The sequence below is a fragment of the Rhinolophus sinicus genome, linkage group LG03 (assembly GCF_036562045.2).
Source record: "Rhinolophus sinicus isolate RSC01 linkage group LG03, ASM3656204v1, whole genome shotgun sequence".
Taxonomy (NCBI): Eukaryota; Metazoa; Chordata; class Mammalia; order Chiroptera; family Rhinolophidae; genus Rhinolophus; species Rhinolophus sinicus.
Window position 1 is genome coordinate 154,001,982 of NC_133753.1, and position 26,516 is coordinate 154,028,497.

Below are 26,516 nucleotides of genomic sequence, written 5' to 3' on the forward strand. Positions count from 1 at the left end.
AACACTTTTCAAGGAAATAGCAGTTTAAGAAGGCTAAAGCCACACCATTTGGAACACAACATCTATCTCCCAGTTCTTTGTGGATTTATGTGGCACAGAGAAAAACAAAAACTAATGAAAGTTTGTTACCTACTAACCACATTTTTTTTTTTTTTGAATCTTGCCTCCCTCCAGGGTGTGAAGGAGCACAAGTGTGGGATTTGTGGGCGGGAGTTCACTCTGTTGGCCAACATGAAGAGACACGTGCTGATCCACACCAATATCCGCGCCTACCAGTGTCACCTCTGCTACAAGAGTTTTGTGCAGAAACAGACCCTGAAAGCTCACATGATCGTTCACTCTGACGTGAAGCCTTTCAAGTGCAAGGTGGGCTGGGGCCCGCGGGAGAGTGCAGACAGGGAGGCCTCACAGGGTTGTACAGATGCCCAATGGGGAAGAGTCTCCCGGGAACCTTCTCCTCCGTTTCATCACTGGGGCCCCTGAGGCTTAGCGTAAGTCCACAGCCAACCCCAGGCCCCTCTGCTGCTCTAGCCCTCTTTCCACTATACGTAGGCTCCCACCAGCCCTCAGCTGGGCCCTGAAGAGCCTGCCCTGTTTGTCTCACTGTGGAATCAGTGCCCCGTGGGTGGAGGCAGCCAGTAGGGGATGTCCAAGGGTTGAAGGCCCATTTGGGGGATGAGATTGGTAAAGGGTGAAGGTGGTGTGGAGCACTCCTGTTCTAGAAAGGAGCGATCAGGTGGAGCCCTCTTCCCCTTACAAGACAATGAGGACAATACAGAAAGCAGTCAGAGAAGCTTCTAGCACTGCCCTGCTTTCTTCCCACTCCTCCCCTCCTGCCCTCCTGACACTTGGACTGAGCAGTGTTATTTGAGAGCAGGTCTCCCAGAGAGGATGAAAGAGATTCTGAGGTCAGCTCTCACGTGACCTCAGAAGTGCTTGCCTGGACTGGGAAATAACTGTGAGCACAATCATCTGAAACATTGCTCATTTATTCCTCAAGACCATGAAGCATCTTTGTTAAAATCTGTGTCACATTAACTTGGTTGGATTTTTATTTCGTCAGCTGAGATAACGTGTGAGCTGGAGATTTGTAAAACCCAAGCCACTGACTGGTGTTACTCAGAAATGCTCGGGCTTCCGAGGCTTTCCCCCTCCCCACACCATTTCCCTGCTCCACTTCGAAGATGAAAAGGAATCTTGCCCCAGATTGGGTAGTTTCATTCAAGGAATGTACTGGCAATGTCATCCTGGTCATGAGGAGAGGGTGGAGGGGGAAGAAGAGGGAAATCACCATGCTCAGATATCATTAAGAGTCTTTCCGTTTGAAATGGACGTTTTCCTTCTCTGTGTTGCTCCATGTCTGACGGGTTCTCGATGATATTCTCAGTCGATCCCTATTTTCTAAAGTAGGGTGCCTTGCTTCCAGAGGCTGTACTTGCCTTAATCCCTCTGCAGCATGTCTCCCCACTTGAAGGAACCCCCTGTGAAGCTGGTTTCTTTCCTGTGTTGGCCACTCCTGGACGGGGTGAGAGGGGTCAGGAACCAGAGCTTCCCTAGACCTCTGTGAGCATTCTCCGGAGGTGGGGGAGGGAGGTTTCTCCCTCCAGCCCTTTTCCTGCCACCTACTTGTGTTTCCCCTCCTTTCCTTCAAGTTCCCAGTGGTTTGAAAGTCAATTTGTATCCATCTTGAGTCATCTGAGCTGAAGGGGGAGAAAACTGCATGCAGGATGGGACTGGTGCAAAAGCAAAGTACAGGGCCCCTTGTTCAAATGTTATGAAGAATTTCAAGATGGTAAAAGCAGGGCATTACACCAAACTCAGGACCCTTCTGAGTTTGGGGCCCTGTGTGACTGCACAGGTCGACCCTCATGAAGCTAGCCTTGGCTGCATGAGCCGGTGGAAACCACATACGAGCTCTTTTTTCTTTCTTTAGGCTCGTCTTTGATTTCCTTCACACCTCAATGAGACCCATGAGCACTTCCCTTTTAACAGAGCTGTTCCCACTTGCCAGGGGTATACCGTCTCCCACAATGGAGGTGCAAACAGGAGCTCTTTGCCACTCTTCATTCCTTATGTTGAGTTTACTCTTGAACTTTGAGCATGTACTGTTTTTTAATCCTATCAACTGGTGGTAGAGAGTGCAGAAAGTTGTTAAATATGAAAGGAGCCATTGCGTAGTTTGTAATCCCCTAAATATTCACACCTGTCCATTCCAACCCACTCCTACCTCCACCTCATCAATTCGGGTCCATCAGTAGTGATTAAACCAGGCAGAAAACGTCTCTGAAACAGAGGGATATGTCAGGGAACAGAGCCAATACAAGAAAGAGGCTTGTGTGTTATATGGGGGCACAGAGGCAGTTCTGTTTCTCTATGTCAAGGGCCTCAGAGGGGCCTAACGGATTTCTTGGACCATGTGGTATCTGAGGATTCAGAGGCTTCTCTCTGGTACCACTGCATAGAAGACTATACAGTGCAGTGCAGCCTGGGCCCAATCATGCAGTGAGTCAGTCAGCTTCATGTTTCCGGCCTCCCTTCGTGAATGACTGCCCTTTCCCCTGCACCTCAATGACAGAGCACCACATATGGTTCAATGGGCATCTGATGGTCAACTTTATGGTTCAGAAACTCAATCGGACCTCTCCTTGAAGATGCATTAGACTCTGGGTGTTTGATACACCACTGGACCCCATAAGAGAACAGCTTGTAGCATGCAATGCCATCTCTGAAATGATGCATAGTTTATACTCTCCCATGGGAGATGGGCCTGGTGCAGGAGTTGGACTGGCCATCTGCACAGGTCACTTGTTCCAGGTAGGTAGGCTCTCTTAGCAGACCACACTGTAGGTCAGGAGGCTGCCTATGAGAGTGTCTCCATCATGAAAACAAAAATAATTGTATGTTAAAGGGCATTTTTGTCAAACTTAGGTGGCCCCTATCCACTCTTAGATACTTCAGAAACAAGAACCAGCTGTCAGTCACTTCAATCAAGAGCTCTGTGTCTCCTGGAAAGTGCCAGAAGCATGCTGCCAGGTCCTTCCTCTATTTGTTCCCATCTCCCTGCAAAGTGCCACTCTGCTTGGTGTTCTCTTCCTTCCATCACCCTTCTTCATTTCAAAGGAATTTCAGAGCATGTCTGAGTTTTCAGATAATGTAATGAGGCTCGGTGATGGTAAACTAGCTCCAGCTCTCATGGTGGGATGGGCCATCCCAAGATGGTGTCTTGTGGACTTTGTTTCCCATCCATTTTGTGCTGGGTTCTTAGAAATATGGCCCTGGGTGGAGGTTGTTGGGAGTTGGGAGAGGAATAGAGGGCCATTTGCTCATCACTATGCAATTCACAGCCATCAGAGATAAGTGGCTGGCTGGCTGCATAGTGATGGTAGCGAATAGGCCCAGACAACTAAACCCAGGCTTTATCATGGTAATGGGCAGCGTTATTCCCTTCACATGATTGATATGGCTGGAAAAAAGAGGCAGGCCTTGCTCCAGCTATACTCCAAGAATTAGTTCTGTTTCCCTTACCCCAAAACTTGCAAAAATAAAAAAAGGGAGATTTTTTTTTTCTTTAAGTAACAGATTCTTGGGACTCTCACCACTAAAAATCCTTCCTAAAATAAACCCCTCCCCTTGTTGCAACACAAACTGGTTCTCTCCAGCCCTGTGCTCAGTGGAAACAGCTGTCCACAGCAAGCAGCAAAGTTCACTCACTGTGGGATTAAGCATTAACAATAGAATGGAAAATTAGAGAAGAGGAAAGGTTTCCATTCTGTTTCTTTCTTTTTTTTTCCTTATAAAAAAATTACCACTCTTCTGAGCTCTTTTTCTATTGGCTCGACTTCTGGACTCTCTGCTTCTTGGAGCCAGCTGGAGCTTGTCCAGAGACCTGCGCCTCTAGACTTAAGCCATGTTTTAGAAAGATGCTTCCCAGATTCTGCGTAAGCACGCAGGGCTGGATTTGGATACTATCCTTGTAGCAGCCACTCCATAAAAGCAAAGAACCAGCTGCCGTCTTTGGGAAACCTGTCCAGGAAAAGCAGCCCTCCAGAATTTCCGGGACAAATTCTCCTTTGAGATGGGTGAAGCCGGGAGCTGCCTAAGTTATGAATCACCAGGTTATCTGCAATGTGGTCTGAAACAGAGGCCTGAAGGCCAAGAGCAGACCTGACAGGAGAGGATAAGGTCTCCTCGAAGAAGGACCCTACCACCTCCACCAAACAGGCTGCATCTTCCCCGCCAGCTCTTGGACGCCTCATAGGAGAGAAACCAGGTCCGGACTTTTAGGGGCCCAGTACTTGAGACCAAGGTTCTCGGACTGGCATGGAGGGGGTTAAGGCAGTGACCAGATAGCAGCCTTTTGGCAGCAAAGCCCTCCTCAGCAGAAGGAAGGATATAGCCGTATGAACTGCCTGCTTAACAATGCCTCACATGTCCCCAGAGGCCCGCCTGCAAATAGATTTCATCTTGCTTTCTCTTGTACTTTTCAAAGCTTCCTGTTTTCTCACGGCCCTTTTGGATAGTTTACAGTCTCTCTCTCCCTCCCTCCCTCTCTCTCCCTTTGAGGAAAGGAACACCCTTCTTATTAAAAGAGAGAGAGAGAGAAGAATGTAGGGGAAGGGCAGTTTAGCGGAGGCCATTCTCCTCAGCTGCAGGCTGCAGCTCTTTGACCTTTTCTCTCAGAATAGGAAAACGCAGCTTCCTGGTGCATCTCAGACCTCAAGCTCAGGTCAGGCTGGGTGGCGTGAAGTAGCGTTCCTCTTCTTGGCTTTGTGGGTAGCCAGCCCCGTGGCTACCCTGTCTCTGCACGCAGCCCACTTGGCTTCTCAGTGTCTCTGGCTGTTGGCATAGTTGCTGGGGCTCATGGGAAGTTGCCTAAGGCATTGCTAGGCCCTGGACCAGGGAGGGAAGGGACACCAGGAGGCTAGAATTTGGAACTCCTTGTGAAGATGAGGAACAGAGCATCTGCCAGCTGTTTAAAGGGCTGACTGCAGATCAGGGAGCCAGATAAGGGGCTCTCCCAAAGCCTGCAATCTAGAATGAATCTTCTCTTTCCATCCACACTTCCCAATGCTGGGTCAAGCACAAATGCTTCCACTTCTATTATGCCTCAAGTAACCTGGCAGGTATTTACTCAAAAGATTCCTTACCTGCTCCTTCCTTTAATATTGCCTCTAAATAATTGGGTTTAAAAAGACAACACCCTCATCTTCAAAGGTCTTTCTATTTCTGGAATATACCAGAGTCTACTATGTGCATGACAATGGTAGTAACGAGAGCTAATATTTATTGATCTCTATTTGCCACACCCTTTACATGAATTATCTCATTTGATGCTTACAACTGTCATAAGAAACTATTATCATCGACATTTTACAAAAGAGAAAACGGAGCAAGTTCTCTTTCCCGCTGAGTCTCACCATTACCACTCTGCTCTGCCATCTCAAATCCTCATGATCCATGCAACCCATTTTTAAAGAACAGTTCAAAGCATTTGTTCCAATTTTGTATTAAATATTGAGGTTCACCCACCTCTTAAAAAGTAGGTATAAAAGTGGGTATCCGTGGAAAAGCTGAGATTTAATGTCAGACACACTAATACCCCTCATTAGAGCAACCCTGATGACCACCTGCAAGATGAAATCTGAGTTCTTACCATTCATTCCAGCAGCTTCCTGCAACAGTACCTGCCCCTATTTGATCTTCTCGGATCTTGGCAGGAGATGATTCAGCAAGTATTGACTTGGGCAAGCTCTGAGCCTCACATCTCATGATTAAGGGGGGACTTGACATAGATGTCTGCTTTTTCTAGGAGAAGAAACTAGAGTTTTGGTGCTCTCTCTCAACCTTCCTTTTTCCTTCCCGTCTAACTCTCCTCCTCTACTACAGTGATTCTGCTTGGAGCTCATATCTCAAACCACACCCGAGGGTGCCATCTTTAATTGGCCCAGCCTTCTCTCTCTGGCCCCTCTTCACTGCGGCCTCTCTCTGAAATTTGCAGACACAAAAGATCTCCATATACTCGTGTGTTGACGTGCGAAGACAATATTCCGAGAAAAGATAAAGGGGCCAAGTGTTCTGGATAAGAACCAAAGGGCTTTGTGGAAGGGTCAGAGGATGAGAGGAAGAAGCCCATTCACTGAGCTGTGAATGGTACTGAAGTACCTTGGGTCCTGAGTTAATTGTCTCTATTCTTGGGCCACTGAGGATTTTGGTTTACGAACTAGTGTGTATAGGGTTATACACACTGTAATGGGGAAAGGAAGAGAGTGGGTGATGGCAGCTTTTTGGACTATTTACATGGGCTAGTAATGTTTTCCTGACTTGTTTGTTTACTCCCCCAACAAAATACTTAGCTAGCTATTGCTGCTATGTGTATACCCTTTTGCTTGATACTGAGGTTAGCCACAAAGAAAAGGAAAGGTAATCCTTTCATTTCTGAAGATGATTTTGGTGCCTTTTACTGCCCCAGACATCTTGCATTGTTGACATACCTCCACTCAGCCCTGGGAAAGCTCCCAATTGGCTGGCCCAGTAGGCTACCATAAACCGTGAAGGGTAAGTCTGGTATATAAAAACTAAATTTTACCAACAGCACAGAAATCAATCTCCTTTACCAATCATACATCAGATAATATAGCCAACCAGTCATGCCCCACAATGGACCTTCCCTGAGGCCATAGACCTTAACTTGAAGGGACAATATTATTTTAATGTCCCAATGTCCCTATGTACCACTGAAATGTCCCAAGAAGTTCAGTAGTGATGACTTGAGCCAGAAAGGACATTAAGATAGATAGTATGTGTTTACATACTAGGTTATGATAAAGGATTATAAAAGTTGCTTGTCTAAGGCCAGGTAAGATTCTGGAAAATACCATTGGTAGCCATTGTAATGTATGCACACCTCTGTGTGTGTGGGGGGGAAGGTGAAGCGGAAAGAGGTGCGACCTTGGGGCAGGTGAATTGCAGGATCTGCTCTAACCCTAAGGTCACAGCAGCTGTGGCAGCATCACATAGTTGATTATTATCACAACAGTGATAGTTACCTGACCTGTAGTTTAAGGATGAATGAGGTGTCTAAAAATATTTAATGAAAATGCTTTATTCTTCTGTCAAAACAAAACAAAAGGCACTCTACACATTCTTCAAGATTAAGCTAAAATTCCATTTCCTTTATAAAACCCTTTTGGACCAATCCAGCTTCTAATACTTCAACAACCATAAATAATAACTAAAAATGGAATTTCGCCCTTCATGGGAGTCAAGTGCAGAAGGCACCTGTGTCATCTTTCCAGCTCTCTCTGTCTGGCCTGGAGGACAGTGAGACCCATTCAGGCTTGGACTAGTGCAGTAGCCTAATTGATCTTCCAGCCTCCAGCTCCTCTCCCCCTACATGTCTTGTGCTTACCCACCCACAGATTTTGCTGTTTTCAGATCTGCTGCTACAACATTAATCCAAATAATCAGGTACCATTCTATGAACCAAATGAGATACACTTTTTGTAAAATGCCCCGCAAATGGAAGCACCTAAGGTAGAATCTCTAGATTCAAAGCTTTCTTTTCCTTAGCTAGGATGGAGAACTGCATAGTCTAAGCTAATAAATGGAACTCTACCAGAACTTGTACACATGTGCAAAACTGGACCACAAATTTATATATCTTAATAAATTGTCTCTGTTGAGAATGAAAGAAAGCAAGTATCCATCCCACATGTAGGGCTTCTGAAGACATTTAAATTACACCCATTGTCTCAGCCTTTCCCCTCTTAGGTCACCTTTTCCAAATGAATGTGGTATGCGGATACTCTGGATACTGTGTGTGGGACACCAGTGTGCTGAATTCATTTTTGCTAGTAAGGAAGTAAAAAGGGGAAAAGTAATTAAAACCCCCCAATATGAATCATTTAAAAATACAGAACCAACCATTCATTACCCATGCATGGATTATCTGTGACAAATTTGTAATCATAGGCTGGCTTCCTCCTACCAACCACCCCGCATTCTTTTGGGCTAATCTCCCAAGGTCACCATGTGTTGGGTCTACCTATTCTTCTAAGCCAGATCAATTGTCTCCTCCATAGCCATCTGAAGAAAATGTTGACTTCATTAATAAAAGTTCAATCCAGAATTCCCAACATTGGCCCTGAAAATACCTCTCAGTGAGAGAGGAAAACTGCTGTCAGCTTCAGAGGATGCTGTACCGCAAGTCCTCTCTCTATGGCATCTCTCACTCCATATTGCTGCCCTCACACCATGGGCCTCTGAAGTTGCGGCGGAAAGGAGAATGTTCCTTTCTTAACATTCTGGCCCAAGCAGAGACACAAAAATCTTCCTGTGCATTCAGCCCAGCACAGCCAAGGAAGGGCTGGAGTTTCCAAACCCCGCTGTGGTAAGGTTTGGGGACATCAAAAGCAAGCAAGGCGTCCCAGAGCACTGGCTTCTGTTTCACACCTTTCCCGTCTGTATAGTGTCTTTGGAAAGGCAGCTTCTCTTCTGAAAAAAGTTGGAGAAAACTGTTGTGGTCCATCATGCATGTGCACTTTGATGGAAATCATGAGAAACAACAAAGGAAAAAATGAATGCAACATGTTTACTTTTGGTATACCTGAGATATTTTCAGTACTTCAAATCTCTACCCACATAAAAGACACATTCCTTCCTTTATGTGTTTCTTTGTTTCTTTTAAATTTAAAATTCATCCCAATAATTAGCAAATTTAAAACTTAGGAAAGCATTGCCTGATATAGTCTAACAGAAGAGATCTATTGGGGGTGGGGTGGGGGGACACAGTATGGTGTGACGACTGACTGTGTGGCCACTGGTGTCCGATGACCTGCGTTCATTATCTCTGCTCCAGCACTCACTAACTGTGTGCCTTGGCCAATCCCTTCAACTTAATCGCTTAGTTTGTTCATCTGCAAAATGGGGGTGATAACAGCACCCATCTCCTATGGTTGATGTGAGACTTAAGTGAGATAGTCCATGGCAGGCGTACGACAGGCCCTTCCGTATTGTAAATGTTCAAGTAAACAAGTAATTGTATCTTTATTATTCAAGTGAACTACACTTTGAGCAATTGCTTTTCAGATCAGCTAGTCTCCTTTCCAGAAGGCTGTATTCCAAAGAAGCTTTAAGAGCTTTGTGATTTTTCTGACTCTGACTTTAAAAAAGTCCCTGTACAACAGGAACAAAATCTCATGTATCCTCCCTGTATACGCCACCTCCAGGCCTGTGCACAATCCAGCCCTCCCTGGCTTCCATGGGGCCATTTTCTTTGGAAGCTGCGTAAAATGCCCAAATCTAAAGTAGCAGCAGCTCCGTTCTCACACAGGCCTGGGTTCACTTGGGCAGAGTCACCTCCTGCGAATAACCTGTGTGTCCTTGTCACGGCCTGACAGCTGTGTGGGAAGGAATTCAACCGGATGCACAACCTCATGGGCCACATGCACCTGCACTCCGACAGCAAGCCCTTCAAGTGTCTCTACTGCCCGAGCAAATTCACCCTGAAAGGGAACCTGACGCGCCACATGAAAGTCAAGCACGGGGTCATGGAGCGGGGCCTGCATTCTCAAGGTAATCACTCTTCCAGGAAGCCCCCAAGGCTGTCGAGTCCAGTGGGTAACAAAGGGGAGGTGACCCTGTTTTTAGGGGCTTTACTTTGGGGGCTTATTCTTACGGTGGAAATAAAAGAGTGAAATTCTCAAGACCACAGCAGAGTAGCAGAAGCAGGCCGACAGTGTTATTGGAACAAATACTGTTATAATGCTGAAATCTGAAGGGACGAAGTAAACGTGAGTTCTAGAAAGTAAACTGGGACATCCTAACAACACTAGGCTGTACCGTTATTAGTTCTTTGTTCCAGACACTGCATCAGGTGCCCTGCCTCCTTGAGTCTTCATAGCAGCTTCAGGCTAGAGGAACTTCTATTGTCCCTATTTTACAGATGGCGGAGCTGAGACTTCAAGACATTAATTTACCCAAACTGTTGCTCAGCTGAAAAGTGGCTGAGTCAGGATTTGAACACAGACCTTCCTGACTCTAAATCCTTTGTTGGATACACTTCATCGCATAGCTGTTAAAAGGCATATGATTTTTCTTTCCTTTCTAGAAAACAGGTTTGCAAGCTTGGTTGTCAGCAGAAGTGTGCCTGTAACAAACTAGGTCTTTTCTACCTGTTCACAACCAGATACACTCAAGGATAATTTTCCTGCTCAGTAGGGCTGGTGGGCCCACGTGCACAGCAGGGGCTTCCATCTCCCCACTGAGTCCTAACTGGACTGATAAGAAGGTCTCACATATGTTTTCTCAGTCCCAGGACCCTCAGCAGTAAAGAGTTAATGTTCCAGATGTACTGAATTCAGCAGGTTGCTCCTTAGTCACCTAACCAGGCAGCAAATGCACTCTGTCCAGCCCAGTGTGCTGTGTGTCATGGCAGAGATTAGGGAAGGAGACCATCTGTGCCCTCTAAGAGATCTGTGTGTAGGGCAAGAAGACATACCTGTATGTCACTTACAAAATCACATTAGCTGGCTACAGTTTTCTGACCACTAGTATGATCAAAGTGCAGGGTAAGACACTTTAGAGCTCATTCCCACCATGCCACAAAGTAGACTGTGTAATTTTCATTTTATATAAGAGGACACCAAAGCCGAGAGGTGTTATAGTAACTGCTCAAGGTCAAACAACAAGTCTGAGGGCAAAACTGGACTTCCAACCTGAGAATTTCTGAGTCAAGCCAGTGCTCGCCACACTAGGTGCAAATATGGGGTGATTCATTTGTGTGTGCTGTTTCTCCCACCCCTTTACAAAATATGTGGTCCCGTAGGTACACGCACTCATAAATAAGACGCGCATGTGCACACACAGCGTGCAACAGAATGATTGGAGCGCTCAGCTTTTTCACAGCACCCACTGGGTTTATGGTGACTCCTCAGTGACAGGGAACTGTAGTCATCATAGAACAAGGCCTGGAGTTTGTGCAAAAGCCCAGAAACAATTCTGGTTAAAAAACAAAACAAAACAAAATAATTATTTTTCCCCTGAAAATATTTTTCTCCTGAATTATCTGTAGTTGCCTGAGGCACTTCCCAAGCTAGTACTAGATTTTTCCAGAATAGATGAACTTTGTTCCGTCTCCTGGGCTGGAGACATAGAAGGCAAGGATGAGACTGTCCTCCATCTGAAATCCTACCCTGGTCACCACGACTACCTTCTATGATGCTCAAATCCGAAAAGGCATCCAACGACTTTGTCATTGTGGAAAAATAAAGAGCATCGCTATATATCAGAGTTGCTTTGAAAGTTCTTAACAGACTTTCAACAGTTTTAATGTTTCCATGTACAAAAGGTGTTAGCATTTTTTCACTCCAGTTTTTGAAATGGCTCAAAAATCATGACCCAGATGAAAAGACCCTCCCTGGGTCCCCAACAAGATAAAAGCTATAGACAGCTTCATTGCCTGACTTTATCATAAAGTAGACACAGCTGGACATCAGCTTCCTTTGTATGCATGCCCTCACCCAGAAGCCTGGCTCTCAGGGGTGCAGTAGGCTCTGGCCACACCCCCGAACCCTTCACTCCTATTTCCTCTCTCCGGTTGTCCCCACCTGTTCTTCAGGGCCCGACTGTTGGTTCACCACGGGCAGAGGCCTTCAAGAGCAAATCAGGTGGAGCGCTACCACCCATCTCTTGTTGGCTGCTGAAAAGTCTGTCCTTACTGGGTCCTCAAACTGAAACTGAAAGTGAGACCCCTCCCCCCCCCCCATCACTGTGCCTGACGGCAGGGGCATTTGTAGTTAGACAAGGGCCTTTGGGGCGCCTCAGAAGACCGCTGTGTGCCCTCCCTAGTCTGGCTATGCTCAGGAGCCCAGCAATGGGGTGGGCGCCTTGGCCCCAAATGGAATATCTTTTTTTTCCAAGAGGGAAATACCTTTCTTATTGTTTTTTTCTTCTTATGGTAAAATGTATGCTCATTGAAAATAATAAAATAAATGCATTAGAAGTAAAAAAAAAAGTATCAAAATCGCCTCATTTTTGAGATTTGACGTACATCCTTCTTTTTTTTTTTTGAGAGAGAAAGAGAGAAAGGTAGAATTGGGTTTACACTATAAATATATGCAATAAATACACATTTTTTTACTTTAAATATATAAAGAACACCTTTTTATGATCTCTACACCTTCTGTACATAGTTCGTTGTAGGGATGTACTATTATTTATTTAAACAAACCTCTATCATTAAATAGATGGTTTTCACAGTTTCACTATAAAAATGTGGTGATGAGCCTCCTTCCACGCACATTTTGTGCACCTGCCGGCCTATTGTCATAGCTTAAATTCTCAGTAGTGTAATTGCTAAATCAGAGCTATACTTGTTTTAAGTTTCGGGTGCATGTTGCCAAACTCACCTTCAAGGGGTTATTCCCGTGTAGACCCCATCTGGAACAAGGCCCATCTCCACATCCTTTCTGGGAATTTATAGTAAAAATGTGAAATCAGACTACCCTGAATGGCCCCTAAGTACCATCCAACGCCCCGTATTCCGAGTCTTTTCCTGGGGCATGAATTCTGCCTTTGCTCTCGCAGGGTTTGGAAGGGGGAGAATCGCCCTGGTGCAGAAGGCAGGCGTCCTGCGGGGCCTGGAGCAGGAGGAGCCCTTCGACCTGTCCCAGAAGCGCCGGGCGTTCCAGTCTGATGGGGAGAGCGCCAGGGGCAGCTCCTGCCATGAGGAGGAGGACGATGACACCTGCTACGAGATGGAGCGGGACAGTCCGGGCCTGGCCTCCCAGAGCGGGCAGTACTGCGCGCCCCAAGATCTCTCCACCAAGGCCCAGCCAGCCCCCGGGGCTCTCCAAGAAGCCTGTGAGGAAGAGAAGGAGGAAGAGGAGAAGAAGGACATGCCACAGGAAGAACGCCCGGAGAAGAGCAAGGGCAGCCTTGGGGCAGAGGGCTGCCAGGAAAGAGACTGTGCCCACAGAGACGGCTGTCCCAGCCTCAGGGCTCTGCAGAGCACCCGGCGGAGTGCCTCCTTTTCTGATTACTTGTACTTCAAGCACAGAGATGAGGGTTTAAAAGAATTACTGGAGAGGAAAATGGAAAAACAAGCAGTGCTTTTAGGTATCTAAGTGGGCAGTTTTAGAAATACGTTTGGAGAAAGAGAGCTAGGCAGTTCAAATATAGCTTTCTGCATGAGCTGTCATTTGCTGGAAGCTGGCAAATGGCACACCTCTTCACAAATGGCTCAGACTAAATGAGCAGGGACCGTCTTCAGTAATGTAAATGCTTCTCAGGTCACTGATGAGGCCCTTGATTTTTAATACATGTGCAGGGTCTTCTTCAGTGTTATTCGATACATCTCCAGTGTGATAAGCTGTACATATTCTTCTAGATATCTAACTGTAAGCTGATACTGAGGTGCTTTTAGAAATTCTATTTTTCTTTGACTAATACGCAATATATGGTAAATTTCTTTCAAGTTGCAAAAATATGGTGCTTGACATGTTACCTTCTTAATGACTATTTAGTTGAATGTGTGAAAGTTATAATATTTTTCTAGATAAATGAAAATATGAGTAGTTGTATATATATAAAAATTGCCTTTATTAAATAATCAAAAATATCAGAAATGACACAGGAGGGTGAATCATTGAAAAGAGTGTTGTCACATAATCGCTGTTGAAATAAGATAAAATTTCAAGAGAAATGAATAATTCTGACTAAGGAAAACCCAGCCTGGGCCTGCCTTGTTCTGCTCCACTTACCTTCATCAGATGTGGCATCAGGAGCATATTTGCAGGTGGCCCAGCACTGCACAGCGTCTACAGGCAAACACCTTGTGTCCTGAGCACAGCTCCGTCCTGGAAACCTGGCTTAGAGGCCTCGTGCCCCACAAAGCAGCTGCAGGAAGAGTTGTCACCTGTGAGCAGTGGGTTTTTCCTCAGTGCTGGAGCTGTAGGAGTCGGGGAGGAAGTCTCCCCGAAATCTAAGTTCTGACTTACTTGGAGTATTAGAATAACCATCAGCTAATCACTAGTAAGGGAGATCCTGGGCTGTGTTCTCAATGCTGGCTGTACCTTAGAATCATCTTGGGGAGGCTTTTAAAGAATATCAACGCTGGGGCCTCAGCCCCCTGAGATTCTGATTTAATTGGTGTAAAGTGAAGCCCCAGCACTGGTCATTTTCCAAATTGCCCCGTGATTCTTATATGCAGCCAGGGTTGAAAAAGACTGACTGGGCTAAAACAGTGGTTGCCAGGACTCCATAAATATTTTTGTTTCTGGCTTTAGACTCGTTACGGTAGAGAGCAGGAGAACTCAAAATCATACTGCTGACTTAGGCTTTTTATCTGTTCTGTAGGGCCTCCCTCACACACACACACACACACACACACACACACACACACCGCGCACACACACACATACACACACCGCACACACAGTTTAAACACACTTTTTGTACTAGAAGATGATGTTTATAATGTTTATGGTCACTCTTAATATGTTTAAAAATATGTAGCCAGCCTATCGTGACTGTTTCTTCCTAGATGCTTGAATCATGATTCCAGTAAGTGACAATGACTGTAATGGGTGGGTGAGCCCAGCAGGTAGGCTTTCCTTAGGCACGGGCGCCGAGCAAAGCAGTACTGACAGGATGTCGCATACGTGTGACTGACCATAAGCAGTAACCCTCTGGTACTGTGTCTGTGTTTATATAAAGGCTGCCTCTTTTCTTTTTCTTTTTTTTTTTTTTTTGGTAGTTTCAACTCTTATTTGTAGAGCTAGGTACTGTTTATTATTTTGCTTCCTCTCCTCTCAAAGTTCCTAATATATTGCTTTAGAAGAACTGGCCCATCTCTGACTGCTGTGTGCTGGCATTTTCTCTTGGCCAAGATGCTTCCCCAACAGCCTCTTCTAGTTCTTGTCATTCCCCCATGTGCTTTCCCATCACTGATGCGTTTCTCCTGCCACTTTGCTTAAAGCTCCTTCCTTCAGCCTCACGACCACGAAGTGCCAAAACTGCTTGGGTTTTCTCCTGCCATCCATGTCCTTGGGTACAGGTACAGAGCATCTGTAAAGGGGATGGTGAGGTGAATATTGTGATTTCTGCAGCGACAAACACAACTCTGGACTAAGACCCCATTCCAAGTCTTCAGAAGGCAACTGCCTTCCACTCATTATTAATATAGCTCATCAATTTCTCTGATGAATTCGCCCAGGAGGCTGACCAAGTGGTCTGTGAGGTCTCCAGCTCTTAGGGTCCTGTTACATACTCATTCTTTCAGCAGCCATGTGTCAAGGACCTACTTATAAGGGCTGCAGACTTCCCCTTTGTTTTGGGTCTGGCTAGCTGGAATAAGAACCAGGAAATGTAGAAGAGCAAGTTCTAGTCCTTTTCAACCAAAACAAATCATGTGGGAATGTTTGAGGAACAAGGTAATGTTGAGATGGAGAGAGTAGGGTCTAGAAGAGGGGTTTCAAATTGTGTGTTGAGGAGCCAGAGGTCTCTCTTAGGCCCCTCCAGAGGTGCTAGGGGGAGAAGAACTCTCAGCCCTCATGCCATGTCGCTCACAGTGGCTCAAATTTCATCTGTTTTAATATGTTAGCCTTCCAAGTACAATTTCATTTGGAGGAAGAAAAAAAAGGTCTAGGAAAAGTAATAAAAAATGTTATGGAGTATATTCTAAAGCCTGTTTTTAGTTCTTGACTCTGGGTGTAAGATATTCAATTAGAGCTAACTCTGCAGTTAGTATACACTGACCTTCTGAGAACCAAGGTTAAAATGCTGTTTTTGTATGTTGTTGAGTGACCAGCATTCTGGTTTGCCTGAGACAACCCTGGTTTATACCAGTTTATACCCTGGTTTATCCCAGGTGATTACCAGTAGCGGCACCTTAACTCTTAAAACTGTCCTAGTTTGGGTAATAAATTATATGGACACCTATGCATACGTGCAGAGCTCGGGAAAGGTTGGCCAACCTTGCCTAATGAGCTGATTAACCAGAGTGCCAACCTGAAGGAGAGCCCCTGGGGCCGTTCTCAGAGAACTATGGGAGGAAACCATCCAAGGTTACCAGCATTCCAGGGCCAGGACAGCATGACAGTTGTCACGTGCTTACACTCTGGAAATAGGTCACTACCAAATGCTTTCTAGGCCTTTGACCACTGTCACTTTAAGCCAACCAACTGACCAGCCAAATGGCATATTTTTCTTTTATACTTTCCTTTCAGGCCTATGAGTACCTCCTCTTGTTGACTTCTAATTCTTTTATTTTCTTTTTTTTAAAACAAAGGGACTCCCCACTAGCCATGAGACTGAGGCTGACCTTTCACAACCCCACAAGGGTAACTGGTATATTTGTATGTGAGTCATTGCATGAGAAAGCCCAGTGTGTGTACTGTATTTATTAAGCCCTGAAGGCATTTAATAAAATATTAACATCGTGTTTTGAATCATGATCTTTGCTTTTCTGGAACAAAATGTAACAGAGCTAACATTTAAAATCCTTCACGTATTTGGACAACATTACACCAAATGTTGATTTTGTACAGAATTCTGGCTTGCTATTTAAAAACTAAAACTCCAAGTGTGTAGCAACCCAAGTTGTGAATACTGCTTTCTGCTTTAGTGAAAAAGCAGTCTACCTGAAAAGAGCATGTAACCTATATTTTGTTAATTTAAGCAAATAAAGACATGTTGAACAAGCTGAGTTAATTATTTGCAGATGCATGACATTTTGCAAGGAAGCTGCCATTGTCAATGTGTCACTCATGCCTTTATACCCTCTGCGAGGGTGGCTCCCATTGGCTGGGGCCTCAGCCCCAGGGACACGGATGTTGGATTCTCCTTCCCTCGTGGCTTCAGAAAGGATTAATGATGATGCATCTGCAGCCAGGTGACATCCTCATTCTCTTCTTTTTTCCTATTCAGAAAACTTAGTTCTGGAAGGGTATCATGGGGAAGTGGGAGGTTAGAGGTGAGATCGCCTTATTCTGCATCAAGTTCTTTGTACAACAAAGTTCAGTCAAAAGGCAGTGTACTCTAGTGGGCAAGAGCACAGATTCTGGTGTCAGGTCTCTGGGTTCAAAGCCCAACTCCCCTACTTCTCATCTTTGAAACCTGAGACCAATTCCTGACCTTCTCTGTGCCTCAATTTCCTCATCTGTAAAATGAGACTAGGAACGGTACCTTCCTCACCAGGTTGTTGTGTGGGTTAAATGAGTTAATATTTGTGAGATGTTTGTGTGCCTGTGTCACAGGTGATGCTATGGAAGATGGTAGCCATTACTACCATCAACAAAGTGGCCAGAAAACAGAACACTCAGCCCGCCCTCCTCAGCCGAGAACGCACAAAGCTGTGTTGGCGTGGGCAGTTGTCCCTTTCTGAGCGAGCCTCCGTTTTACACACTGTTGTTATATGCCGAGCACCAGGCCAGGTGATTACACACTCGATCTCATTTAAGCCTCACACAACGTTGAGAGACAAATGTTGTTATGTCCATATTACGGATGAGGAAATGGAGGTTCAGGACAGTGAAATTAACTTGTTCCAAATTACCTGCTTGGTAAGTTCCTTCTTTGCCTTCAAAGCATATAGCGTGGAGCAGTTTGAGTTCTCTGGAAATAGATGCTGAGGCAAATGTGGGTGCAAGATGCTTCTTAGGGATCAGCACCTGTGAAAAGAAGGAAAAGAAAAGAAGATTGAGCAAAGGGAAAAACCTAACCAAGCTCAGCAGGCAGCAGCAGGGCAAGGATTGCCCGTCAGAGTTGTGCCACGGTGGGTAGAGATGTGCAGGCGTTTGCACCGCCCCCCAACCCCACCCCACCTCTGCCGCTTTGCTCAGTCACCCAGAAAGGACATGACCTCAGGAAGACATGAGTCTTCAGCAGGGACAGACCCTCAAGGAGCCAGTGGCTGGAGGCTGTCTGCTGACTGCACACCCCACAGCTCAGTGCAAGGGCTTCCTTGAAGAGAGACTGGTGACTCATCTCTGCGTCTACCAGGGTCCACCCCCTGCATGGCTCCAGTCGAGTTCTTCATGTATATTCATGGAGCAACTCCTCCAGGATTCCAGTGGGCCTCCCTTCCTGAGGGAAAACTTAGAAGATGTGAGTTAGTGGGGCAGACTTCAGCCCCCGCTGCTGCAACTAGTCTGACACACAACTGATACTCATTTTCTCCGTCCTCCATTGCTTGTCTAGATCCCTGCCTCCATTGGTCTCAGTGGCTTTCCAGGTGGCGTGACCCAGATTCTCATCCCCAAGGGGTCTGAGTCTTGGTCATCATGCTGCTATGGACTGAATTTTTGTGTCCCCCCCCCCTCCTATTCCTATGTTGAAGCCCTAACCCCTAGTATGACAGTATTTGGAGGCGGGGCCTTTGAGAGGTAATTAGGTTTAGATGAAGTCATGAGTGTGAGGCCATAATGGGATTAATGTCCCTACGAGAAAAGGGGTAGAGCAGAGCCCCTCTCTCTGTACCATGTGAGGCCACAGAAAGAAGGCAGCCATCTGAAAACCAGGAAACAGGCCCTTACCAGACACACAACCTGCCGGCATCTTGGTCTTGGCTTTCCCAGCCTCCAGGAATGCCTGTTATTTAAGCCACCCCATCTGTGGTATTAGTTATAGCAGCTCAAACAGACTAAGACACATACCCTTGTGAGCCTGGGGTTTCTCTACCTGTTCATTTACAGTCACAAATGGAGAAGGAAGCACCAAAAGAAGCCCAAGTGAGTCAAGTGGGTTCCACACATACTCTTCCCTGACCCATTGTGCAACAACAGCTCTACTCCCTCCTCATGATCAGAAACACAACAGAGAGAGAGATGCAAGGAGAGGATGACGTGGAAAGCCACTGAGCAGGATGGTGAAATAATGAGATTGACATTTTCTAAAGCTCGTTCTGGCTGTAGTGTGGAAGATGCATTGGAAGGAAGCCAGAAGGATGCCGGGAAACCATTAGGAGGCAGTTTTAATAGTCTATGAGAGATCATATTGGCCTGGATTAAAGAGGTAGCAAGGAAGAACCTAGAAATAGATGGTTCGAAATCTGTTTTGGAGGTCCAATTGACTTGGTCTACCAAAGGCAAATTTTAATAAAATAAATGCATATTTTTCAAAGTACAAAAAAAAATGACACTTAATATAAGATTCATCTCCTCGCATAATGACAGAAGAAATGTTTTAGATGTTTATAGCTGTCCTAAAACCCATGCTCTTTACTTGGTTGGCAGGAGAGCATATTTACCACATGTGTAATGTATGTAGCACTAAGTCCATCAGATTTCTCTCCGTTTGTATTGAGTTACAATTGGGGAAGAAGTAAATAGTCAAGACTGAAGAAGACAATGAAGCTTCTCAGACACAGATCCTGGGAAGGAACAGCAGAAGTGAAGACAAATGAACAGAGCTAGAGACCAGAAAAGCAATGGAGAGAGGCGAGAACTCCCAGACCATAAGGTGACACTACAAAGACTCCTTTTCATCCCCACAGGCCCTGAGGACATCTCTGACCCAGCCAGTGAAATAACACATGTTCACAATAATGAACTTGAATGGTCGAAGAACAATTAGTTAATCTCTACCATATTTGTTAAGTAAATGCACTCCCAATATATTTTCATTTTAAACTGTTCAGTTCTCAAAGGCTGACAGCCCAGTGATCTGGAAAATTCTATCCAGTGCACACATTATTTTGTAACAAGGCAGAATAAATGAGATGTTGTCATATTTTAAGTCCCAAAATGAATTAGCCCATGGCACTACAGACAGCACCTTAAGAAGAAATAAAAAGCAAAAACGTATGGGAGGCGTTTGTCCCTGTCCTTAAGGAACACGCAGTTCTTAGCAGGCCAACGGAGGCTGGCAGGAACATGGCTAATGGTTTTTCAAATCTCCTTTCTCCAAACCTCCAAAGTCTTAAAGCTAAAAACTGTCTTCTCTGTGAAAATCCAGGTGTGAACACAGTCGGTTCCTTGAAGCATTGTGGTGTCTTTTTTTTTTTTTTTTTTTTTTTTTGGTGCACAGCAGAGCTGCGCCAAGAGTAACTTCCAGTCCCATTACAAACCTGCTCTACAAGTGGAGGAAGACATGCTCATTTGATAGCTGGGGAGTGACCCTTATAGGGTCCCTGGGGACCCAGTATCAGTGGCGCTCACTGTTTCCTCTTCCCTGGATGCAACAATATATTAAGAGAGACAGAAAAAAGGAGGTTGGCTCTTTTCATGATTTTCCTTTTTAATTTTTGTTGAAAATGGAACTGTGTTCTCTTGATCCTTCAAACAAATGGAGGGGAAGTGGAAGCCCAAAAGTTTCTCTTAGGTTCCCCAGAGAGGGGGGCTGTGTTTGTAGTTTGATGTGGGAAAAGTCCTTGTGTATCTGCATTGTCACGTAGTACCAGAGTGATTTGCAGTAGGAAGCTTGGGATGAATACAATGTCTACATAAGAGAAAGTGATGGAGCCATAGTCTTTGAATCAAAGATCTCTATTTGCCCTTCATCTCCAAGACATGCTTCCCCTGACCTCCACCCCTCATCTTTATTAAATGATGAAAGAGACACAAGAACCTTCTCTGAACTTGACCCAAGCAGAAAGTCCAGCCAAAAATGTTTGCTATTCAGAATGCACTTGGGGGGGGGGAGGAACGGGACGAGGAGGAGGGTGCTTGGAAGACATGCCAGAGATCACAGAAGCTACTAAAGCTTCTGGCATTATACCTGAAGAATCATTTTAAACTGATGTTTGAAATATGCCTTGTGAGTCTTTTCATAGGGCAGATCTTAAACAAATGGTCTTGGGGCGGAAAATGCAGAGATATGAGGTCTGACAATTAAGTTCATGAACTTGTTGCAATGCTGTTGCTAACCCTTTTTGATATCAGAGGAATTATTCATTATGAATTTGTACCAACTGGACACGCAGTTAACCAAGTTTACCATTTGGAAGTGCTGAAAAGGCTGTGTGAAAAAGTTAGACGACCTGAACTTTTAGCCAACAATTCATGGTTCATGCATCACGACAATGCACCAGCTCACACAGCACTGTCTGTGAGGGAGTTTATAGCCAGTAAACAAATAACTGTATTGGAACACCCTCCCTACTCTCCTGATCTGGCCCCTAATGACTTCTTTCTTTACCCGAAGATAAAGGAAATATCGAAAGGAAGACGTTTTGATGACATTCAAGACATCAAGGGTAATATAATGACAGCTCTGATGGCTATTCCAGAAAAAGAGTTCCAAAATTGCTTTGAAGGGTGAACTAGGCGCTGGCGTTGGTGCATAGCTTCCCAAGGGGAGTACTTCGAAGGTGACCGTAGTGATATTCAGCAATGAGGTATGTAGCACTTTTTCTAGGATGAGTTTGTGAATTTAATTGTCCTATCTCCTATTAAGACATATCTGAAAGGATTAAAAGAATACCTCTTTCATTTTAGCAATTTACCATATTAAGATGCTGGTAACTAATTTTGTTTCTTCTTCTAGAAAGTAGTAGTAATGAAACTGGTCTCCAACCTGTGTTGGATGAGGGGTTGGAAGAGGTAAAATCTATTAATCATTCTGGACTTGTAGAGATGACAGCTGTGTCATTTGCCATTGCTGAAGGACAGCTTCCCTTCCAACCTAGAGCAAGTCTAGCGAAGAAAACAGCCTCACTTGGAGTGGCAGGTTAACCGAGTCAGAAGACTTTAAAATCTTCAGCTGTGGTTTTGCAAGACTGTATACACAGAGCATTGAGTCAGCTGCCTCTTCTCACCCCTGGAAAACCAATGGAAAATAAAAGAAATATGAAGTCCCCAGCAATAGCAAAGTCTTTTCAGGAAGAAAAAGCAAAAAGTAAAGTAAGGAGATACAGTGTTAGAAACAGATAATTACAATGTCGGTTTCCCAGGGGACATTCAATAAACATTCATCGAGTATAATGATGCATGTCTGTGAAGCAAGCACTGCCGACAAGGATAATCCCCTCAGAAATCACTCTAAGCCGCTATCTAAAGACACAGGTGATTGTGTGGGTTTCAAAGGGCTTGTCTTTGCCAAAGCTCTGCGTGCCTCCACGCTGCTAATCCCCTCACCTTCCTGCAGGGACACTTTACTTTTGATCTCAGGTGTATGTAACCAGATACTTTGCCCTATTCAGACTGTTAGCTCTCGGAGCCCAGGGCTTGGCCACCACTATGCCATCTGCAGCAAGTTTTTAGACAAACTTGAGACTGGATGTGGCCACTGAGTCTGCTTCTCCTTGGGATTCTATAAAAAGGGTATAAGATTGATACATGAACTTACCAGGAAGATAACTGTACCAGGAAGAGGAACTGCACAACACGCTGCTGTCCAAAATATGCATCTTTCCATTAAGGGCAATTAAAACTCTATGGAGAAGGAGGGGGCTGCTTGGATGTTGGTATGACAATCCCAGTGAAACCTCACCCCCAGAGAGACATCTATTAAACTGGTAAAAATTAGCAAAGATAATCACCCAAAATCTCTGAAGCTTGACCAAAGGGCTTACAGCAATTTAAGAAATATTTATTCAACAAAATCTATGGAAACTCAGTAGGAATAATGGAAGGCATAGCTGCACTCACCCCACCAACCCAGATCCATGTTGTGGAACATCATTCCAGTGGTCTTGACAGGCAAGGGACAACTGCTATCCCCCGAGCTCCATGCAGAAGACGTATCCTGGCGCCGTGGCCAGGCAGTGATGCCGTTCCCCCACCCCAAGCCCCTGCTCAGTATGGAGCAGCTGAGTGGGGCAGCTGGCAAGGAAAGGCCCTCCTTACCCCACAGCCCTGTGTTGTGGAAGAGCAATTCCAGTGGATTTCCAAGTAGATATTCCAAGTGGCAGCTCCCATCTTCCCCAGTTCCTGATGTAGGAAGCATTCTCAGCCAGCCAAGCAGCCAGTGAGCATTGGCAGATTTTGTTTCCCCTGGTTCTGGGCTACGGAGGGCCTATTCTGGGGGAGGTGGCCGCAGCTGGTGGTGTTTGTACAACATTGTGAATGTAATGTATTTGCAAGTTTTATAATATGTTCTTTTATTATGGTAAAATATACATAACGAAAATGACAATTTAAACCCAAAATGACCATTTAAACCATTTTTAAGTGTGCACGTCAGTGGCATTAAGTCCATTAATAATGTTGTACACCCATCACCACTATCCAGTTACAGAACATTTTCATCATCCCAAGCAGAATCTCTGTACCCACTAAGCAATAACTCCCCACTCGCCCCTCCCCTTAGTCCCCGGTAACACATATTCCGTTTCCTTTTTTTTCATATATAATTTTTAAAAAAATTTTATTGGGGAACAGTGTGCTTCCCCAGGGCCCATCAGCTCTAAGTCGTTGTCCTTCAGTCTGGTTGTGGAGCAAGCAGCTCAGCTCCAAGTCCAGTTGCTGTTTTCAATCTTTAGTTGCAGGGGGCACAGGCCACCATCTCATGTGGGAATTGAACATTCAACCTTGTTGTTGAGAGCTCGTGCTCTAACCAACTGAGCCATCAGGCCGCCCCTATATTCTGTTTTCTGGCTCTATGAATTTGACTACTCTAGATAACTTTATATAAGTGGAATCACATAATATTTGTTTTTTTGTATTTGACTTGTTTTACTGAGCTTTATGTTTTCAAGGTTCACATGTAGCATGTGTCAAAATTTCATTCCTTTTAAAGACAATAATATTGCATCTATGTATATACAACATATTCTTTTTTTAATGTAAATTTTTTTTCAGCTACAGTTGACATACAATATCATTTTATATTAGTTTCCGGTGTACAGCATAGTGGTTAGACATTTGTATAATGTATGCAGTGATCCTCCTGATTAGGGTGCTACTTGGCACTGTACATAGTTGTTGCAACATTGTTGACTATATTCTCTACGCTGTACTTTACATCCCCGTGACTATTTTGTAACTACCAATTTGTTTTTGGTTTTTTCCCAATTTGTATTTCTTGATCCCTTCACCTTTTTCACCCAGCTCCCCAGCCCTCCCTCCCCTCTGGCTATCATCAGTTTGTTCTCTGTATCTATGAATCTGTTTCTGTTTTGTTTGTATGTTTGTTTTGTTCTTTCGATTCCACATATAAGTGAGCTCATATGGTATTTGTCTTTCTCAATCTGACTTATTTCCCTTAGCATAATACCTTCTAGGTCCATCCATGTTGCCACAAATAGTAAGATTTCATTCTTTTTTATGGCCTAGTAATATTCCATTGTATATATATACAGCATCTTCTTTAACCAATCATCTATTGATGGGTACTTGGGTTGCTTCTACATCTTGGCTATTGTAAATAGTGCTGCAATGAACATAGGGGTACATATACCTTTTCAAGTTAGTGTTTTGGATTTCTTCGGATGACTAGCCAGAGGTGGAATTGCTGGGTCATAAGTTAGTTCTATTTTTAATTTTTTGAGGAACGTCCAAACTATTTTCCACAGTGGGTGCACCAATTTGCAATCCCACCAACAGTGCTCAAGCGTTCATTTTCTCCATATCCTCTTCAACACTTGTTTATTGATTTATTGATGATAGCCATTCTGACAGGTGTGAGATGATACCTCATTGTGGTTTTAATCTGCATATTTCCTGATGATTAGCAACTGAGCATCTTTTCATATGTCTATTGGCCATCTGTATGTCTTTTTTGGAGAAATGTCTATTCAGATTCTCTGCCCATTTTTTAATTGGATTGTTTGTTTTGGGGGTATTGAATTGTATGAGTGCTTTATAAATTTTGGATATGAACCTCTTATCAGATGTATCACTGGCAAATATCTTCTCCCATTCAGCAGGCTGTGTTTTCGTTTTGTTTGTGGTTTCCTTTGCTGTGCAAAAACCTTTTGGTTTGATGTAGTCCCATTTGTTTATTTTTTTTCTTTTGTTTCCCTTGTCCGAGGAGGTAATAAATCAGAAAAAAATTATTACTAAGAGCAATGTCAGAGAGTTTACTGCCTATGTTTTCTTGTAAGAGTTTTATGGTTTCAGGTATTATGTTTAAGTCTTTAATCCATTTTGAGTTTATCCTTGTATATGGTATAAGAAGGTGGTCCAGTTTCTTTTTTTGGCATGTCTCTGTCCAGTTTTCTCAACATTGAATAGAATGTCTTTACCCCAATGTATATTCTTGCCACCCTTGTCATAGATTAAATGACCATGTAGGCATGGATTTATTTCTGGGCTCTCTATTCTGTTTCATTGGTCGATGTGTCTGTTTTTATGCCAGTACCATGCAGTTTTAATCAGTATAGCCTTGTAGTACAGTTTGATATCAGGTAGTATGATACCTTCAATTTTGTTCTTCTGTCTCAAGATTACTGTGGCTATCCAGGGTCCTTTAGGGTTGCATATAAGTTATAAGATTATTTGTTCTAGTTCTGTGCAAAATGCCATCGGTATTTTGATAGAGATTATATTGATTCTATAGGTTGCTTTTGGTAGTATGGACATTTTAACGATGTTAAATTTTCCTATGAGTACATTATTTGCTTCCATTTATTTATATCTTCTTCAATTTTGTTCTTCAGTGTCTAATAGTTTTCCAAGTACAGGTCTTTTACCTCCTTGATTAAGTTTATCCCTAGGGTTGTTTTTTGTTGTTGTTTTGTTTTGATTTGATGCAATTATAAATGGGATTGTTTTCTTAATTTCTTTTTCTGACAGTTTGCTATTAATGTATAAAATGCAACTGATTTCTCAATATTAATTTTGTATACTGCTACTTTACTGGATTATTTATCAGTTTTAATAGTTTTTTTGGTGGAATACTTAGGGTTCTCTATATGTAGTAGCACGTCATCTGCAAATAATGACAGTTTTGCTTCTTCCTTTCCAATTTGGATACCTTTTATTTCTTTATTATTATTATTATTTTTTCCTTTTGCTGTTCCAATTTGGTGCTTTCTGTTACTTTGTCTTCCAAATCACTGATTTGATCTTCTGCTTCATCTAGTCTGCTGGTGATTCCTTCTAGTGCATTCTTCATTTTAGTTATTTTATTCTTCACTTCTGACTGGTTATTTTTTATGCTTTCTATATTATTTTTATGTTTGCTATCTCTGTGTTGAAGTTCTATCTAAGTTCCTTATAACCATTGTTTTGGACTCTGTATCTGGTAGGTTGCTTGCCTCCCTTTCATTGAGGTCTTTTTCTGGAGTTTTCTCCTATTTTTTCATTTGGGATGTATTTCTTTGTTTCCTCATTTTGGCTACCTCTCTGTGTTTGTTTCTATGTATTAGATAGATCTGCTATGTCTCCCAGTCTTGGCCAGGTGGCCTTATGCAGTAGGTGCCCTGTGGGCCCAGTGGTACAGTCTCCCTGGTCACCTGCACCAGGTATCCAGGAGGGTCCCTTATGTAGGTTGTGTGTGCCCTCCTGTTATAGTTGAGTCTGATTGCTGTTGGCATGCCAGTGAGTGGGATTGACCCTCAGGCTGACTGGCTGTGGGATTTGGCCACGTCCACAGCTTATGGGCTCTGTTGCCTGCTGAGACCACCCTTTGGGTAT

At 44.1% G+C, this 26,516-nt stretch overlaps 1 protein-coding gene across 11 annotated transcripts in view; it reads left to right on the top strand.

Annotated features, from left to right (window-relative positions):
• The window catches only part of ZNF366 (zinc finger protein 366), a 297,857-nt gene extending 281,157 nt beyond the window's left edge, over positions 1 to 16,700 (top strand). For all 11 annotated transcript variants that reach the window (XM_019728096.2, XM_074328843.1, XM_019728097.2 and 8 more), the window contains 3 exons: positions 175 to 366; positions 9,399 to 9,573; positions 12,586 to 16,700. In XM_019728096.2, the coding sequence (XP_019583655.2) occupies positions 175 to 366; positions 9,399 to 9,573; positions 12,586 to 13,124 (906 nt within the window). In that variant the 3' untranslated portion in view covers positions 13,125 to 16,700. The remainder of the gene's footprint in view (positions 1 to 174; positions 367 to 9,398; positions 9,574 to 12,585) is intronic.
• The last annotated feature ends 9,816 nt before the right edge of the window (positions 16,701 to 26,516 follow it).